General features: G+C 44.7%; 1 protein-coding gene across 1 annotated transcript; it reads right to left on the reverse strand.

Annotated features, from left to right (window-relative positions):
- Positions 1–171: 171 nt before the first annotated feature.
- LOC148119461 (histone-lysine N-methyltransferase SETDB1-like) lies at positions 172–20,101 on the reverse strand. Its single transcript, XM_087897409.1, has 7 exons — positions 19,634–20,101; positions 16,811–16,967; positions 2,455–2,554; positions 2,004–2,040; positions 1,778–1,899; positions 1,411–1,612; positions 172–271 (listed from the first exon to the last, which is right to left on the reverse strand). Exons 2-7 carry the CDS (start codon positions 16,901–16,903, stop codon positions 172–174), a joined length of 654 nt encoding a protein of 217 aa, XP_087753535.1. The 5' UTR covers positions 16,904–16,967; positions 19,634–20,101.
- Between the last annotated feature and the right edge of the window lie 237 nt (positions 20,102–20,338).

Genomic DNA, 20,338 nt, shown 5'->3' on the forward strand with positions numbered 1-20,338 from the left:
ACACAGGTCTTTAGCCCCTTTGTTGAAATAGGGTCTCTTACTGCAAGGCTGCTGACCTTGAACTACTGAGAACCTCCTCTCGCCAGTTCCCAAGTGCTGGGATTATAAGCAATTGGAACCACACCCAGCTAACAATCAATAGTTTTATAAGACAAGATCTCACAGTGTCACTTAGGCTACACTGGACCACACCAAGTAGCCCAGGCTATCCTCAAATTTGAAGTGATCCATGTGCCACAGCTTTTTGACAAGATTATAGGTTTGAGTCACCCTGCAAGTCATACAGCAATTTTTTTAATTGCAAATTATGTATTTTATTTTGGTTTTTTGACAGAAGGTTTGTCTGTTTAACAGCCCTGGCTGTCCTGGAACTGCCTTTGTAGACCACACTGGTCTCCAACTCAGAGAGCCCTCTGCCTCCTTAAAGGCATTCGCCTCCATACATGGCTAAACTACAATTTTATAAATTAAAGTGTGCTATTTATTTTGCAAATGTAACACAAGCCTAAGATCATTTGAGAAGAAGAAATGTCAATTAAGACAATACCTCTAATCTGGCAGCATGACGCAGCCTTTAATGCCAATACTTAGGAGGCCAAGGCAGGTGGATCTCTGTGAGATTTAGGACAGGATGGACTATATATTGAGTTCTAGGCAACCCAGAGTTATAAGATCCTGTCACCGAAATAAATAGCTAGATAGATAGATAGATAGATAGATAAAAATATTTTAAAAAATTGAAAAGGAAGGAGAAAATGCTTCCATTACACTGGTCAGTAGACAAATCTGTAGGGCATTTTCTTGAGGGATAGTCCAGCACACTGCAGAGGGTGCAGCCCTAAGCAGGTAATCCTACACTACACTAAAATGAGCAGGCAGAAAGCCGGGCATGGTGGTGCACATCTTTAATCCCAGCACTCCAGAGGCAAAGGCAGGTAACTCTCTTGAGTTCTGAACCATCATGGCCTACAGACCAAGTTCCAGGATGGCCAGGACTACAGAGAAACCCTATCTCAAAAAAAACAAACAAAAATATGACAGTAGCCTGAACTACACATAGAGATGCTGTCTTTAAAAGAAGAAAAGAAGCCGGGCGGTGGTGGCGCACGCCTTTAATCTCAGCACTTGGGAGGCAGAGGCAGGTGGATCTCTGTGAGTTCGAGGACAGCCTGGTCTACAAGAGCTAGTTCCAGGACAGGCTCCAAAGCCACAGAGAAATCCTGTCTCGAAAAACAAAAAAAAAAAAGAAAAAAGAAAAAAAAGAAAAGAAATGACATGGGAAGAGAGAGAAAGGGTTTCTGATTACAAAGGATGAGAACACAAAAGCTGGCAGTGAAATCTCGCCCATGGTATGAATAGTGGGGTGCTGTGCTCTCAGCTCCCCTACAATCTACAAATCCGCCCAGGTACCTGAGCTTGTTCTTGACGTTGGGGGTCTCAGCTACAATGCCAGCATAAAGCCAGACCTGATTTCCATCTTTGTATTTGACCACCACTCGACTGCCCACAAACAGCTTGTCGGCAGGAGGGTGGTAATCGTAGGCGATATGGTTGCCGGACAGCAGACTCTTGCCTTTGTTGTCAAACTTCACTTTGTATTTCTTTCCTAGCCCTGGAAAAAGACAAACAGAATTAAAACAAAACAAAGGACAACAACACAGCTCTAAGTCCTGGGTGCAATGTAGGAGACGAAAGGAAAGACTTTGGGGAAGGAATCAGCAATGGAGACCTACAGGTGACCTTTCCTTAGTCGTTCCTCTAGCTTGAACATACCAACAGTCTGGATGACAATAAGGGTGCCTTTGTGCCAAGTCTTGGTCCTCTTCTTGCCCAGAATCTGCATGCTGACTATCAGGTCCCCATCTTTGCTCAGTTTTCCAGACATCTGATCCAGGGTTCCTAGGGACACACAGAGTTGTTATACAGAGTGACATCAGAGAAAGGAAAGGTCAAGAGGGCAGTATGGTAGGATGGGGAAGCAGCTCAGCTGGTGGAGTGCTTACCTAGCATGCACAAAGCTCCGAATGTGAACCTCAGCAACTTAGGTAGAGAAGGGAGGAGAATCGTCCTTAGCAACACAGCAAATTCAAGGCCAGCCTGGGATACCAAAGACACTATCTCAAAAACAAGAACGTAGTATAGGAAATAAAGAAAGCTAAGGTATTCTGCAACCATTAGACACTTTTGCTGAACTCTTGGACAAAGACAGAAATACAAGACAACTCAACTGTTTATGCTAACAGGAGAAACAGAACATTGAATACAGAACATCCCCACGCTCGTACCAAAAGGTATCCTTCGGCATACCCTACCAGCACGAGACACCACAACTGGCTACTCCACTCCTTACTAACAGCAATAGTAACAACAGTTACCAGTCTGAGCCACCACACCAAACAAGCTCAGACCGACTGTGGACACCTCTCATCTCTGTAGCTACTCCTCAACACCAACCTTTGTGCAGATCCTGGGAACTGCTTTTCTTGTTGACAGCATCCATGAACTTCTGGATATCTTGAGCTGATTTTCTTAAGGCAGCCATGGCTTCACGGAGCTGTAGGAAAGTAGAAGGGTTCAGGGATGTAGTTATCAGGAGTTAAGACACAATGAGAAAGCCAGGGACTTAGTGAGACAGAACTTGCCTAACATGTACAGGGACCCCTGGTTCACATCCCTAGTGCTGCAAAATAAACAAATAAATCAAACAAAAGGGATACTACCTGTTAAGAACTATCTTCAACAACCAAGAGAGAGTCAAGTCTATTTGAAGGGCTGGGAGAGGGCTCAGTGGGTAGGAGAGCTTGCTGTGCAAGCAAGATTATCCTAGTTCAAATCTCCAGCACACATGTTAAAAAACCAGTGTGGTTTACATGAGAACAGCCCCCACAGGCTCAGTCACCAGGGAGGGGGACTGTTGGAATGGATTACAAGAATTAGGAGGTATGGCCTTATTGAAGGCAGTGTGTCACTGAGGGGGAGGGGTGGGCTTTGAGGTTTCAAAGGTCCATGTCAGGTCCTGTGTCTATCTCACTCGGCCTGGGAATCAGGATGTAGCTCTGAGCTACTGCTGCAGTGTCATGAGCAACAGCATATTCTCCAGCATGATGACAATAAATTAAGCCTCTCAAACTGGATTCAAGACAACAATTAAATGCTTTATTTTATGTGCTGTCTTGGTCACAGTGTCTCGTCACAGCAATAGAACAGTGACTATGACAGTCAGCCAAAGACTTAAGTGCCTATAAGACCAGTGCTGTTGGGTATTTCCCAGAACTATAGGCTTCAGATTCTATTAGAGATACTGTCTCAAGAGAATAAGGTAAAGTGCATAAGCACATTTATACACAGACACAGACAGACAGACACACCAATCACACAGAAAATACAAATAAAGTATTTGAGATCTAGGCAGTGGTGGCAGAGGCAGGTATCCACCTGGAATTCGAGGCCTTTTATACACTGTGAAGATGAGTTGCTCTCGATAACAGAAGGCTGACTGGTCAATGGATAAGCAGGAATTTCAGGGTAAAGAGAATGCTGGGGAGGAGGAGGGCAGAGCCAGAGGAAGAGCAAGTCAGGTGTGGAAGAAACATTGGAAGTTCATAGATGAGGTAGAAGAGCCTCAGTGCAGCACATAGATGAATAGAATGTGTTAGTTTAAGTTGTAAGAGCTGGCTGGAGACAAGCCTAAGCTATCTGCTGACCATTTATAATGAATAAGTCTCTCTGTGGTTATTTGGGAGCTAGCAGTTCCAATGGAAAACTCTGCCTACAAGACCCAGACTCAAAAACAAAAAACAAACAAAAAGGTTTTCGGACCTTGTAGTTACTATGTCAAGATAGTTTCTCACTAATCTGACACAGAAGTCATTCTGAGGTGGCCTTTCTTATCTCCCTGGCATGAACTCAGCTGATCTTAATATTCTGAAACAGTGTATACAGCCCTTGATAACTTTTCTTTTGCATTCTTTGTGTTTCTCTTTGTGTTTCTGATCTGTACTATGTATGTAGTGCAACAAGCAGTAGGCATGAGGAGTCTGGAGTTTAAAAAAAGTAAACGCCTGTCAATGCTTACCTCTAGCTGAAGTACTGAGACGGGTGGTAGTCTACAACACTTAGGGTATTCATCACGTGTTTATTAAAATTAATAAGATGACTCTGTCTCTACACTGCATCTAATCTAAGTGCGACGGCCACCTGCGGACAGCGAATCGGAATTAACTAATTCCATCGTGGGTTCTTTTACTCCTCTTTCTCACGTTATTTGGCTTCCCTGTGGAAAGTAGCTCCTACGACCAGGCAGGGGGATGGCTGCGTTAGGGAAGGGGTTCTCAGTGGCACCAGGTCCCGGATTCCATGCCCAGCACAAAGCGAAGGAAGACAGAAAAGGTCTCCCTGCGTGAACAGAGCAAAGCCTGCAGCGAAAGCGACCACTCACGCCCATGCTCCAGGAACCGCGCGCACCGGGCTCGGCGGCAGGATCACAGCGGCAGCAGCAGCCCCAGTGCAGCGCCCGCCGCCCCGACCTCACACCCGCCACCCGCTCGGCCCCGCCCCCGGCCTTCTCCGCCCTCCGCCGAGTGTCCTCACACAGCCGCGGGCTCCCAAGAGAAAAGCAGCCCGGGTCCGCCTCAGCCTCCCTCAGTCCGTCCTCCCAACAACGCCGCTCCTCACCACAGGGATGCGTCTCTCCACACGGACCCCAGATTGCGACGCCAGGGCTCGGCCTCGCCGACAAACACAAAAAAACCTCAGAGAGAGACAGCGGGGATGGGGAGGCAGCGTGAGGGAGACGAGGGGGAGAAAAGCAAAGGGAAGGCCGGGAAGCAATGTCGAGCGCACTTCCGGCTACGGTAGGCCGAAGGGGTCAAATTTCACAGCCTATTGTGTGGGATGGGAGCTGTGGGAATAAGGAGATTATGTAGGCGTCAAGCAGGGCATTTCCGAGGAGGAACTAGTTGGACAAAGTGGGCTTTGACAAGTCTATTTTATGAAGGCTCCCCGTCCTAGTGGTCCATTTATTATTGTTCAGATTTTTTTAAGTGCTTTTGGTTGGTTGGTTTTGACTTTTAGAGACAGGGTTTCTCTGTGTAGTCCTGGCTATCCACCTGTAGACCACCTGCCTCTGCCTCCCAAATGCTGGGATTAAAGGCACTTGCAACCACTACCTGGCGCCCCTCTGTCTCTCTCCCTCTCCCTTTCTGTGTGTGTGTGTGTGTGTGTGTGTGTGTGTGTGTGTGTGTGTCACTGAAAAAAATATGTAAATGTGTTCACATGTATGTAGACATATGCAAATATGTGCATGCATGTATATGCATACAAGTATGCATTATGTGCGTGCAAGTATGCATGCATGTACATGTATGCACATATATGTGTGTTGTATATGTATGTGTGCATATATGTTTGCATATATGTGTATGCACATATATGTAAATATATGTGTAAAAAAATTAAGCTAGCCATTGGGAAGCAGAGGCAAGCAGATATCTTTTAGCTCAAGGCCAGCCTGGTCTACATAGTGAGTTCTAGGACAACCACAGCTATGCAGTGAGATTGTTTTGTGTGTGTGTGTGTGTGTGTTATAAATTTTATTTATATATATTATTTTTAATTTAATTTTATATCTATGTGTGTTTTACCTATGATAGACCAACCTGACTCCATGTTAAGATTAAAACCATTGTAGGGCCCAGCTATGACAAACTCAATAGAGACCTGAGTTGTCCCAACCAATGGGCTACGAATCTGGAGCACAAACCCCGAAGGAGAGGAATGAAAGGGACAAGAGACACGAGAAACGGACAGCAAGTCTGTATTCTGATCAAGCTCTCAATTTTATCTTTTCTTAGGAGCATTATATAACAAAAAGAAGGTTGGATGCTAGAATGTCAGGTCTGGAGACATCCCTAGCTGATAGGAAAAGATAAGGAAATGCTGAGGGTCTACAAATGTTTACTAACAGGGGGGTTGCTAATTACTTCTGGGGCTTGGGGCCTGCAAGTCTATAGGCACTCTTAACTCACAGGGAGAGATAGGAAGATAGTGGGTTATTTCCTGAGCCTGGAACTTGCTCTTGTCCTACAGAGGTGAATAGCTTACTTAACTTGTGAGCTAAGATGACTATAACCAAATACAGGTCTTTGCTCCCCAGCACTGAGTCTCAGTAGTTTACCCTAAGGCAATATGGGGTTCCAAGAAAGAACACGAACTGCGCCTACCGCCTGCGGAGGCACCACCCAGGAACATATCCAAAGTAAATTCCTAACATTCCAACCATTGTAGATTGGATCACCTGCCAGCACACACCCATCACTTTTCACCAGGACACCCTAGACAAATGTGGGTCAATCATGGGTCCTGAACCTTAGAAATCCCTCACTCCCACCTTTGCTACTGTAAAAACCCCACCCCAACTGAAATCGGGGCTCTCTGATCACTCCAATACATTGGACACACAGAGAGTCCGAGTTTGCAAGCTTGTGTAAGAATAAAGGCTCTCTGCTTTTATATACAAGGACTCGGTCTCCTGGTTGTTTTTGGGGAGACTGTGATCTGGGCTATGATGATCTATCCTATCCTTTTAAGAGACAAGCCCCGCCCACTACCCCAAAGCAAGGGGATCTTCCTTCTGCTTCTAGCTTGTGCTCTCTGTCCCATCTCTCTTCAGCAGAGGTGGCTGCAGCCTCTTCTCTCCTCCTCCTCCTCCCCTCCCCCGTGTTTCTCTCTGTTTCTCTCTCTTCCTCCCCACTTCCCTTTCCTCCCATAACCCACTGAATAAACTAACTCCAAACCCTCTCTCTCTGCCTGCCATACCTATCTGTCTCTGTCTCTCACCTACCATGGCTCCTCGTGGGACCAGCTGACCCACCGACCTGCCAAGGTCTGTCACCCACTGCCTCCCACCTGCCTGGGACCCACAGAGGCCTCCGGTGGTGCCCTGGTGAACCCCTGCTGCCCACCCTTGGGGATCTGCACCTCACTCTTAAACTTTGTCTTTCACAAGTACAAATATCACCTGTTAAGTTGAGAGCCAGTACAGTCAAGGTTGGACTCAGTTCTCCAGGCAGATCCTACACTGTAGTTATAACAAATAAACAGCCCTCAACTGCTCAGAGATCTAGGGAATATGGCATTTAAATGTTTAATTATTAAAAGACTTTTCATAACAAAAAGAGACAGATTGGCTCCTAGCAGCAGCACTCTACTCCAAAGAAGACAGAAGACAAATGGGCACAGAACAACGTCCATCCACAATTCACTTCAACTACCAAGCACTGACCACTGGGCAAAGCTGCCTTTCATCTAAACTGAAGATCACCAGACAGTGGACAGAATCGCTGGAATCGACAGCCTAGCTGCTCAGGTCAAGGTAGGCTTGTCTTCCTACAGATTTCTTAGCCCACAGGGTCTTCTGGAGCCTGGCAGGCCCTGAGATAAACAACAAAAGGAAAATTTGACCCTCAGCGACCATGGAGGACCTGAGGAGTAGCCCTAGGTGCCAACCAAGGTAAGTTCTCTGTCATTTTTTAAACAATAACTCAAGTAAAATTTTATCCTTCTCAAAGATCTCTGATGCAGTTTGACAGCTGAGAGGTTTGCCATTTAAAAGGACTGAAAGACTCCCGTGGGCGTCTTCCTTCGGGAGAGACCCCGTGCCCAAAGATCAGTCGAAAACACGCAGCCGGATGCAAACAGCAAGAGGTTTATTGGATACGCAGGTACCTGGGGCAACAAAGTCTCTCGGAGGACTTGCGCACCCGCAGGTTGGGCGTGAGGGGTTCTTATAGGAGAGCAAAAAGCGAGGTTTACAGAAGCAAGATGCAGGGTGGTAAATTCTTAACCTAAATAACAATGAGGGGACTACTCAGCGGTTTACTGCTCCTCTTATCCTGTCCCCCTTTCCTGGTTGGCGACCAGATGTCTGATTGCACAGCCCCTGACTCGTGACGAGCCCCGCTTTATACATGACTCAGGCCTCGCAATCCTCTCTTTCTTTGTTTCTATGGCCAGTCCATAAATCCCCTGTCTTGCAGCCAGATAAGGCTGTCCTTGCTCTAACCTCAGGTATCTTTGCTCAGCATTCCGGAGGCCCTGAATTAAGCTTGTTATCTGCTCAGCATTCCGGAGGTTCTGAACTGAGCTTGTTATCTGTGAACCTTTGCAAAACGGTATAACTGTGGTTAAAATGAGTTGGGGTCCTTCAGGACAACCTCACCAAACAAGTTAACAAAATTCTCTCTCTCATGCTGCCTTTCATAGTCTTAAAGATACTTTTCATTTTTCAAAAATATTTGTCACAATCATTCTAATGTTTTCATAAACCCAAAAAAATTCTTGTGAGTTCCATGGAGTTGAATTAAAGGATCCACCTTAAACAGGTCAAATACACCCCTCTCAATTCCCAGATCCTAAAAATTTTTTTCTTCTTAATCTTAATTTTGTCCTCTGTTATACCAATACCTTAAACTGGTGTAAGAGACATTGACCATTTCCATACCACAAACATCAGACAGGAGCAAAGAGACTAGCTATGCCAGGATGTGGCCAGCACCCAGCCTTCTCAGGTCTCCCCCCAAGATGACACCCGCAAATAAGCAGGAAGCAGTCGTGAGAATCCACTGTCCCAATTCCTTTAACCTGTTGTGCCTAACCTCCCGCATTTTTATTATAAAAAAGAGATGGGAATGTAATGGTCTGTCCTGTCCTTTTAAGAGACAGCCCCACTTAGTCTTCCCCTTCTGCTGAGGCAAGCAGATCTTCCTTCTGTTTCCAGCCTGTGCTCTCTCTGCCCCATCTCTCTTTGGAAGAGGTGGCTGTGGCCTCTTCTCCCCTCCCCCGTTTCTCTTTCTGTCTCTCTGTCTCTCTCTCTCACACTCTCTCTCTCTATCTCCCCCTTCCTATTCCTTCCATATCTAAACCATCATATGGGCATAACATCGTCTTGTTACAAGGTCAAAATACATTCATTCCTGTTTTCTGTAAAACTTGGATTTGACGAGGTCTTGACCCATTTTCTGGAATTTGACCCTAACCTCTTCCCTGATAAGACAAGATGATCTGCCAAATACTTTTGAGATATTCAATTAGGTTCCCACATAACCAAAATTCCTATGGAAATCCCAAACCCTTGAAAAACCCCTAATCTTACAGTTTTGGGGGCCATAAAATCCCAACTTCTCCTGTCTTTAATGTGATTTTCTCAAAGCCCAGAGTTAGGAAGCTATCCCTGTCAGACAGAAAATAAAGCTTGTTTAATTTAACCTAAGAATTTGGGTAATCGTCTTTACTCTCTGTTGGTGGAATCAACCCCCTACATATGTGTCTGCACACTACATGCTACCCTCATGCCCACAGAAGTCAGAAGGGGCATTGGATTCCCAGAAACTAGATTCATAGATGTTTGTGAGCCATCAAATGGGTATGGGACCTGAACTCAGGTCCTGTGCAAGAGCAGCAAGGACTTATGGCCACTGAGACATCTCTCCAACCCTTAATATAAAACTTAAAACTAACATTATTCTTAGCAAAAACAATGTGAGTTCATTTTAGGAACATGGAAAATACAAAATAACAAAATAATTCATAATTCTACTGCTGAGATTGTGAAGTCTTAGTCTTAACTAGCTTTTCTGGGCATCTATGTAATATAGAAATGGACCCTTGTCTTCCACAAATATACTTTTTGTTTTTTGTTTTTTTGAGTTTTTTTTTTTTTTTGGTTTCTCTATATAACAGCCCCAACTGTCCTAGAACTCACTCTGTAAACCAGACTGACCTCAGATTCACAGAGATCCACCTGCCTTTTCCTTCCAAGTGCGGATAGTAAAGGTGTGTGCCACCAACGCCCACTTTTTGCAAATATTCTATACCACATCGTTACCTATTTCATTAAGTGTATAGGTGGAAGCCCTGCCAGCCTCACTCCTCCCATTCTAGTGCCTATCCCTGAGAAAGCCCAGCAAGGGTCAGCTCCTCCCCCTGAGATGCTCAAGATCATGCCTTAGGTTATTTAAGATGCACGTTTCTCCCCACACACCTGCTACATGGTTTTCTCCTCTCCCTCCCCTGGCCACCTGGGAGTTGCTTTGCCCATTAAATCTGGACTTTCAGTTTGGCCTGATTTGATTTCTTGCATCAGTAGAGAGACTTAATATTGGGTACAGAAATCTTTCATCTGGTGTGTTTGGTGGAGGTGAGTTGAGTCTTTCCATGACCACATGGTGTGTTTGTGGGAAGCCATTCTCTCTCTTTCTCTCTCTCTCCTCCCTGTCCCACCTCTCTGCCAGAGGAAACTGATTTTGGTGAAACCCATTCCCAGCCACTGCCTTAAAGAGGTACCGACTGAGGGCTGGAGAGATGGCTCAGTGACTAAGAGCACTGTCTGCTCTTCCAGAGGACCCAGGTTCAATCCCCAACACCCTCATGGCAACTCACAACTGTCTACAATCCCAGTTCCAAGGGATCCAACATCCTCACACAGACCAATATCTACATAAAATATAAATAAATAGATAGATAGATAGATAGATAGATAGATAGATAGATAGATAAATAATCGAGGTGCCAGCTGCCTCTTCCCAGGTCTAAGATCCCCCAATCCTCTGCCAGCAGGGTGCAGCTGCACCAGAGCAACCCAGTTCCTGAAAAGGGGAGTAAGGATTGAGAAAAAAAATAGACAAGAGACAGAAGATAGAGTTGGGAGGGCTTCCAGTGAATACTGTAACAACCTCAAGTTATTACTCATAGTCCTATAGATACCCCTTTTGGGGAGGGCAAAAGACTTCCCTCCCAATGATACAATGAACAAACAAGTGTAATTGCCTCCTTATATCTCGAAACACCCAGTAACCATGCCCTGATGTGGGATGTCCTTCTGTATATGTTTTTTATTGACTGATGAATAAAGCTTCTTTGGCCTGTGACAGGGCAGAATATAGCCAGGCTGGAAGAGAGAGAGATAGAGAGAGTAGGCAGAGTGAAGGAGATGCCATGTAACTGCCCAAGAAGCGAGCGGTAACAACCCACGAGCCTCATGGTAAATTACAAAATAATAGAAATGGGTTAATTTAAGATGTAAGAGCTAGCTAAAAATATGCCCAAGACATCAGCCAAACAGTGTTGTAATTAATACAGTTTCTGAGTTATGATTTGGGTCTGGGCAACTGGGAACATATGAGCTGTCTTCACCTACATACCCTAAGTCAAGCATCCGGCTTTCTACATCCAGCAGCCACACCTTTGACCAAACATCCTGTCCTTGAGGAGTAAGAATAGGTTTGAACTCTCTGACCTTTAGTTAAGATGAACGAATTCAAAACTGTGGGCTCCAATACTATCCAGAGACAACCCCCTGCTACACACACCATTCTATCACAGAGGATGCTCTGTGCCTTAGTTTTTGGTCTCCAGCACAGGGAAGACCAAAAACATTGCATTGGGAAACACTAGCTCTAAATTCGGTAACCAGTCACTGCAAAATTTATAATTTATCCAAATTGGGGTTAGATCATCTGAGCCCCCTTACCCAGCATTCTTGGGCTCTGTTTCTCCTCCCCTCACACCTTTCCAGTTCTTTTTGTCTGTGTGCCTCTCATTTATGGCATGTGATCTGGTCATGCTGGGATTCTCCCTGCAACGAATCTGTTCCACCTGCTCTCCCACTCTGAGCTGCACAGGTGTTTCATCCTTGTGTTTCTGTTCTCCCTTACAGTACCTGTTGATCTGGTCCTCAATGGGTCACCTGTGTGCTCCTCTGGTCCCTGCAGCCTACTGCACCCACAAGGTTTCTCCTAATCACTCTCCTCTCCCTACAGCCTGGGAGACCCATGACTTGGGCTCTAGCTGGTTGGATGTGTCCCTTATCTTCTGCTCCGTCTTGACGATCTCTCACCTTGCCGTGTCTCCGTCCTCACCTTCAGCCCTGCAGCTCATTCTTTACACTGTAAGCTCTTATTACAAGATTTTCAAACTGGTCATCTGAAGTGGAAAGCCTGCCAAATCTTTTGGGTTTGGCAGCTGAAGACAGTTACTGCTTCTGGGACTTTGGCCTCCAATGACCATGGAGAAACCTGGGATTGCCTAGGTAACTGGAAATCTGTCTTCACTTCTGCTCATTCACTTATCCAGCTCAGATCTGACTTTGATGACTAGGGTACTGATAGATTTATCAGTTCAACAGCTCTTCCCTGATCTCCCAAGGCAACAAGCACCTTGGTGCTCATTGGATCAATGGTTAAGTCTCCTGTGAAAAGTACAGACAGGTGTGGCTCTCTCAGTCACAGGCTTCATGGCCCAGGATAAACAAGTGTCAGATGTAACTCAGAGGTTCAGCGTTTTAGCATTGATAGATGCGGTTTTGATAAACTAATAGAGCACCTATTACACACATTTTCAGGAATCCTTAAATTTCTGTGAATTTTACTGGTCCCAGCTTTTAGAGACAGGTTAATGTCACGGGAGGTTTCTCTCCTGCCCGCCAGTTTCCAAGTAATCACTCCGAGACTTAATGTCAATTACAAACTGATTGGTGCATGACTCAGGCTTCTTACTTGCTAACTCTATGTATAAGTTAACCCATTTCTAGTAATCTGCCTATCACCATGACTTACAGGTAATGCTGTGGTATCTTATTCCTTTGGTGACTGCTGGCATCTCTCCTGACTCTGACTTCTTTCTCACCCTATCTTTGTTTGGCTTTTCTACCCTGCTCTATTCTGTCCTGCCGTAAACCAAAAGAGCCTCTTTATTAACCAATGGTAAAAAAAAAAAAAAAAAAAAACATATTCACAGAATATGGAGGGGCATCCCACATCAGGTTAACATTAGAAAGGGGCTTGGAACATAGTAGGCATGTCCAACTCGCTCCTCCTTTACTTGCTCAATTTCTTCAATTTCAGCAAATTGATACTTAAAGGTGTGCTTCATGGGGATAAAACCAGGCCTTAGAAAAAATGTTCATGCCTTTTACCCAGAGTCAACGCCTTTCCAAGGTGAAAAATCTACTCCAGCTGTTTTACAGGTACCTGAATGTCCCTGGGAAAAGAGTACAAAGCCCAACCCACAGGGGGCCCTCCAGGTATGCCAGCCCCTGCATCAGCTTGGCCCTCCAGATACGCCATCCCCTGCACCAGCTTTGATGACACCAACCTCACCTGGCAGGCTAACTTCACCCACATGTCCACTCATAAAAAACTCCATTACCTCCTAACTCTTGTTGGCACATTTACAGAATAGATAGAGGCCGCCACAGAACCTGCTACCACTCTACACTGCAGGGTGCCACATTGCACTGAGGGACGGATGCTGAGCTGCTTCCATACTTGGGACAACACAGGACAGAGGCCCTGCTGAGATGACCTAACCACGGTGACTACAATTCTCTGCAGTCTGAATCCTGTTTGCTGTGGAGCTGAGATTGAACATTTTACTGTTTTAATCTTTGAGACACAGAACTCACTTTGATTAAATATTAAACCTGAGAACTAAGAACTAAACTTTCCCCTTAGAGAAAGAAAGACTCAAAATAATAAATGACTGAAACCTCTCTTCACTTAAGAAGGGGGCAGACTAAGAGTTTAACTGTTGTTCAGAGACTGGAACTGGTATTTGATAACAGCAATATCATTGAACTCTTAGCCATCAGAAAAGCTTTTCTTATCTTTTGATTAATGTGAATTTAAGAAAATTGTGATATGTTTGTTGATTCACTGTTATGGTATTGACCTAAAAGTGATGATATTTGTAACTGCATAAAAGATGCTGAGAAAAGTTGGTATTGACTAATAATGCTGAGAATCAAGTTATTGACCTAAAGATATTTGGAAAAGTTGGTATTGACCAGCAGTGCTAAGATATGATATCTTAAGATATCTTAAGATATGATATCTTAAGATAAGATATGATATTGCCCTGTCAACTGCTGAGAAAAGTTTGACACACCCTGTTGTTGGGGTTTTTTGTCCTGCCCAGTTCCTGCAATCATTAAGTCCCAAAGAAATCACACAGAGGTCTACATTAATCATAAACTGATTGGTCCATTAGCTCAGGCTTCTTATTAACTTATTAATAACTTATATTAACCCATTATTCTTATCTATGTTAGCCACATGGCTCAGTACCTTTTTCAGTGAGGCAGTCACATCTTCCTTCTTCTGTGTCTGGGCAGGACTGCAGAGGAATGGGCTTCCTCCTTCCCAGAATTCTCCTGTTCTCCTTGACCCACCTTTACTTCCTGTCTGGTTGCCCCCGCCCCCATACTTCCTGCCTGGCTACTGGCCAATCAGCATTTATTTAAAATATAATTGACAGAATACAGACCATGGTCCCACACGAACACCCTGTAAATGTTTAGGCTTAATGCATATGTTAAGAATTTTAGATTTTGATACAATGTCAAAGATTTAAGAGCTGCACTAAACTAGCTGAAGAAGCATTCTCAACTCAGGTGATTCTCTTCTTTAAATAGGAGACTATAGCCTTTGGGAGCACAATCATTCATAAAATATTATAATTTATCCTGACAAGAAAGTATGGCTCCAAGACACAGAGCTCAAAAGTATCTCTCTCCTTTAATCCCTTTTCTTCTCAGAGATAAGCAGTCAATGACAGGTTTGAGGCTTCTTTTTCCCAGATGCCTAAGATAGGAGTTTGCAAATATGAATGCCTGTTCCAAAGATGGGAAAATTTGGGTAAATGAAGAGGTCTTTGCCCAAGTCAGGCATGATCATTCTGTCCTGTTGCAGAAGCACAGGCTTTATTAAAATTAATAAGAAAGAGTGGATTGTAGGCCCATATTTCTACATGGTGTGACAGCCAAGCTCTCAGGTCATGGCTAGTATCCAGAGAAGTCATATAACATTCAAGACAGGTTGTCACTAACCTAACAAAAGGTCAGGATGTTGTTTTACTCCTTTCTTTGTAATTTGGAGGATGCCTGGAAAGAAATGCTAATTCAGCCTATGTGACAGCTAGAATATAGAGCACACAGGTAGTTGTGGACGTGACTAAAAGACATTCACCTGGTTACCTAGGACACAGAATGCTAATGTATTTGCCCCTCAGTTTATGTTTTGGTATAAAAGCTGTTTAGAGAATAAAGTGAGAGGAATTCTTCACGATGTGAACCCAGGACTTCATGAGAGACCACTGAGAATCTCCCTCCCGATAAAGCCATGTGAGTTGTGTCTTTATTCCTGTGCCTCCACCGGTCCAGAGAGAGAGTTTATGTTGGGGTCTGGTTTAGAGAAATAATTTATGGTCCGAGCTAGCACCGGACCCCAACACTCCTGGGACCTCAGTGCTGGTACCACCTCTCCCGGCTCAAGAGGGCACCTATCCAGCAACTGGGACCTGGTTTTCCAAGCTATCCCAATGAAGGGCATATCTGCTCTTGTGTCTCGCTCATTCACCCTCATCTCTCTTGTCCAGGGCATTCTTCCATCCCATCCCTCTTCCCATGGCTAGCCCCATTCATAATTTTTCTCCTAGCAACCTGCCTTCTTAGCCTCCTCAAGGAGCAGATGCCTGAGGTCTCCAGGATAGCAGCTAACCAAATGCTTCTTCATCCATACCTTCAAACTAAGCGTGGGCCCACTGACTCCCAGCTCTCCTGTCCCCACAGTATCCCATGCCTGCAGGAAGTAGCCAGACATGAACCTACATCCATATAGCCAAGGAGTCTGGGATGTTTAGATGGAAATGCCACCTGGTCTCACTCTTCCCTTTCCAGACCTGAGAAAACCCACCAAGATCCTCCTCCCTTGAGATCCTCAAGACCACTCCTACAGGCTGTTTAGGGTGTAGCCCCCCTCACCTGCCACATGATTTCTCTTCCCCCCACCCAGGACCACCCAGGAGTTGCTTTGCTCATTAAACCTGGACTTTTAATTTGTACTGATCTGATTTATTGCATCAGCAGAGAGATTTAATATCAGGAAAACTTTTAAAAAGTATCCCATCGGAAGCACGTGCTTTGTAAATCAGTAATGTAATGCTGTCTTATGGAAAGCCAGAGACCTGGAGATTGATTCCAAGTATAATTTTAAAAAAGTAACAAGATAAGAAGAAATACATGTAAAACCATTTAGAACAACAGATGCAAAGTAGGAAGATAGGTTAAAGTATGTGAAGAAAATATTAATTTAGACAGCTATATCGCCATGGTAATCTCAGATAAAACAAAAATCAAGGCAAACTCCATTATTTAGGCTTACAAGGAATCACTGTGTGTTTCTCATGCTCCCTATGTCCTGTTTCCTCCTCTTCTCTCGCCATGGCCTCATTGTTTAATGCCTGTTTTGTTTATCATCTTTAAGACCCTGAAGATCTTGACTTAGCATTTCCTTAAAAGTTTCTTTTGATTTTTTTTCTCTTTTTGATTTTTTTTTTCCTCTTGTGGTTTTTCCTTCTCTGGTTTTGCTCAGGTTTTGGCTTTTCCTCGAGTTTTGGTTCAGAGACCTCACCCGTGTGTGTTTCTCTCGCTTCCTTCTTTGCATCTTTCTGCCTACTCATCTTTGAAGGCAAACACTTCCAGTACAGAATTAGTCAGTTTCTTTCTCCTGTTTTCACATTGGGTATTGCAAAACAACAGTCTTGCCGATGGCGAAATTCAAACAAGCTCTCCCCTCCTTATCCTGGCCTCACACAGGCCACATGCAGAGAGGGAGGAAGCTGGCGCCCAGATGGAAACCCCGTGTCTGTGCATCACATGTGCAGTGGCTGTGGAGTTACAGAGGGTTGTGAGCTGCTGTGTTTGTTCCGAGGACCAAACCCAAGTCCTGTGCAAGAGCAGCAAGTGATCTTTCTTTACCTTTATGGCTCCAAAGTTGTGTCTTTCTTCAAAGGACAGTGGGACTTCAAAGGACAGTAGGAAGCAAAGCAGGGCACAATAACCGATGTGCATTTTAGAGATGGAGGCCGGAAGATAAAGGGTTCAGCGTCAACCTTGGTTCCCTATTGACGCCAGCCTGGAGATGAGGGAAGAAAAAGGGTCAGAAGGTTAAGACCAGTTCAAGAGGAACGGAAGGAAGCGAGGGAGGAATCAAGGAGAAGGAAGAGGGAAAGAAAAGGGAAAAGATGTGGAAACAATGTAGATTTGTTTCCAGAAATTCATAATTTCATGGCTTACTCAAACAATGGCATACTTTTCATCTGTTTAGAAAAATAACAAAAGGTGATGGGGTTATGATTTAACTGGTGCGGTGCTTGCTGGGTTAAAAAAAAGGCCCCTGGCTCAATCTCCCCACAAGCATGAGAATGTGAGTTCAGGTACCAGAATCCAAAGTAAAAAAAAAAAAAAAAAAAAAGCCAGGCTTGTCTTTGTAAATCCAGGGCTGGGAAGGTGGGGACAGGGGAATCCTTGAAGCTTGCTGGCCAGTCATCTTACCCTAGTTAATGAGCTCAGGCAGTGAGAGGTTTTCCCTTAAAGGAGGTAGGCAATGTTCTGAGAATAACATCAGAGGTTGTTTTCTGGCCTACACTATACTGCATAAAGCGCGCGCGCGCGCGCGCGCGCACACACACACACACACACACACACACACACACACCCCTGTGTACCCGAATGTACATTCACATAAATACATACATGTATGCATAAAAAAATCCCCCAAGGATACATTTCCTACTGACATGAAATCTTGCTCAAAATACAAGATTCAGCTGGAGATATAACTCAGGTGGTAGAGTGTTTGCCTGGTACATAGGAATACTTGGTTCCGTTCCTATGCTTCATAGTCAAACAGTATGGTGGTGCCTGCAGGAAAACATAACACATGGGAAGGGGAGGCAGGGGGTGCAGAGGCAGGGATACTTTCACTTTAAAAAAATTATTTTATTTAATTTTTTAAAATGTCATAGGCTAGGGAAATGGGTCAGTGGGTGAAAGCCCTGCTTCTCAATGAAGACCTGTGCTTGCACCCCTGAAGCCCCGTGTGGCCGTTTAAATCAGAGTGGCCCCCATTAACTCATACATGGGGATGCTTGGTCCCTAGTTATCACAGTTTGGGAGGATTGGGAGGTGAGCTGCCATGTTGATGCTGGGACTTGTGTAACATGAGGGCCGGCTTGTTGGGGTTTCTGTCCCGCCCGGTACCCCAACAAGCCAGCAAGTCCCAAGGAAAATCACATGGAGTCTACATTAGGTTATAAACTGATTGGCCCATTTGGTCAGGCTACTTATTAGCTCTTATAACATATATTACCCCATTATCCTTATCTATTTTAGCCACATGGGCTCAGTACCTTTCTCAGTGTGACAGCTTACATGTTGCCTCTTCGGTGGTCTGTGCAGGAGTGGCTGAGAGAGAGCTTCTGCTTCCAGAATACTCCCAGTCTCTTTGCTCCACCCCTACTTCCTGTCTGGCTTTCCCGCCTATACTGCCTGCCTGGCCAATCAGCGTTTTATTAAAATATGATTGACAGAATATAGATAATTCTCCCGCACCAGACTTGAACCTGGGTCCTCTAAGCAAACACTCCTTACAACAGAGCCATCGCTCCAGCCCCTCTTTATTAGTGGGGAATTTTTGCCTCTGCACTTACAGAAAGCACTTCTTAGTGCTGGGGATGTAGCTCAGTGGTAAACATTTGACTTGCGTGTGTAAAATTCCTGAGTTTGTATTGTGGGAACTCCTTCAGCCCACAGTCTTTAAGATACCAGCCCACTTTGGGCGGGGTCTCATGTACTATAAATGCAGATGAAAAGCGTGCACACGCGTCTTGATTGCTGAATTCAGTTCCAGTTCCCAGCGTGTGCAGAGAACTATGAATCATTACCCTTTCTGTGAGTTTATCCCCAAATAAATAAGTCTTTGTTATACTCCATTCTGGGCTATTGTGGAACTCTCTTGTATGCCCACATGGCCTGAGTCCACGGCATTGCCAGGTCCCTGCCCAGAGCCTCGCCTGTGACCTTCTCACACCCCAAGCAGCCGAAACACCCGTGTGCTGCTGTGCATGGTTTGGCTTGACTGGCCCACTGCAACAACGTGGCAATACTTGCCACCCTGTGTCAGTATGGCTTGATCCTATCTACTAAGCGGCAAAGTCATTGCCGCCTGTGAATTTCTACCGGAACTCCTCCACATTTTATCTGGCTTCTCCAGGTCTACTGTCACCAGGCCAAGCTCTGCCTCCTGTAGCAGAGACTCTAACCATGCACCTGGAACACAGACTTATGTTCCCGGTTCAGATCTGCGAATGCCTGGTCCGAGATCTGGCCAGGAACCTTGCGGCTTGCGACTGCCTGCAAGCTGTGGGTTCCTTGATATTCTGCCCAACTCAAACCTTGTCTGTATGTGGGTGTGCTGCTCTTAAGTAATTGTCGCGAGCCTTATTCCTGAGCGGGCATTCTGCCCTTACTTAGAGGTCTGCAAGTAAATACTCAGGATGACCACAGTGTTTGTTCTAGGAACAAGTTTATTATGCCAATAGTCAAATCTCCAATTGTTAGCAGGTATGGGCAAACATCAAAACTCTAACAATCATTTAAATCCCTAATTATTCTTATATCAAATATAAGTAAACATCAATCACATCACACCTTCAATCACATCACACATTCAGCAAAGGTTCCTATGTGTCCTAGGCAAGGTCTTCTATCCTATCTTACTGAGGCATTGGTGTATACGACCTGATAATGGTCCGTGGCTCTCGACGTAGGCCTCTGGATCAGCAAGTCTTGATCCGCAGGCAAGAGCTAGTTCTCTGGCTCTTGGAAGGTCTATCAGCAAGTCAGCAAGCCAGCCAGTCAGCAAGTCTTGATCCACAGGCAAGAGCTAGTTCTCTGGCTCTTGTACGGTCTCAGTTGTGAAGTTGCTGGTTCGTTGGATTCTCTATGACCGCTCTGACAGCATGCCTAGCAAGTCATTTTGAGAATGTCTCCTGGTCGTGAGCCTCAAGTTTTTATACTATTTTGTGGCTATGGTACTTTTTTCTTTTTAGATTAGCACACATGTCTGCTTATCATATAGTGACGTCACACTTGTTCACCAGCTCAAACTCTTATCACCACTGCACACATTGCTTCATGCTTTTTAGTTTCATTTTGTGTGTGACACCTAATATTGCGTCTTAACATTTCTGGGCTTATTTTTATAAACTCATATCATTTCATTTAATATTGCCTCCTAATACTCCTGGACTTATTTGTCCTTACAGACTCATAACAGTAATTAACTAAATTTGTTAGTAATTCTACGTTCAGGTAATTCAGGCACTGATCTAAGACCGGCCTTACTGCTGCAACTGCGACACCTGCTGACCAATCAAGATTATTACAGCTATGACAATTTGCTGAAAATTATAATGGAGATAAGTTAGTTTGATTAATAAATAA

This window comes from Myodes glareolus, chromosome 17, assembly GCF_982192425.1.
Source record: "Myodes glareolus chromosome 17, mMyoGla1.1, whole genome shotgun sequence".
NCBI lineage: Eukaryota > Metazoa > Chordata > Mammalia > Rodentia > Cricetidae > Myodes > Myodes glareolus.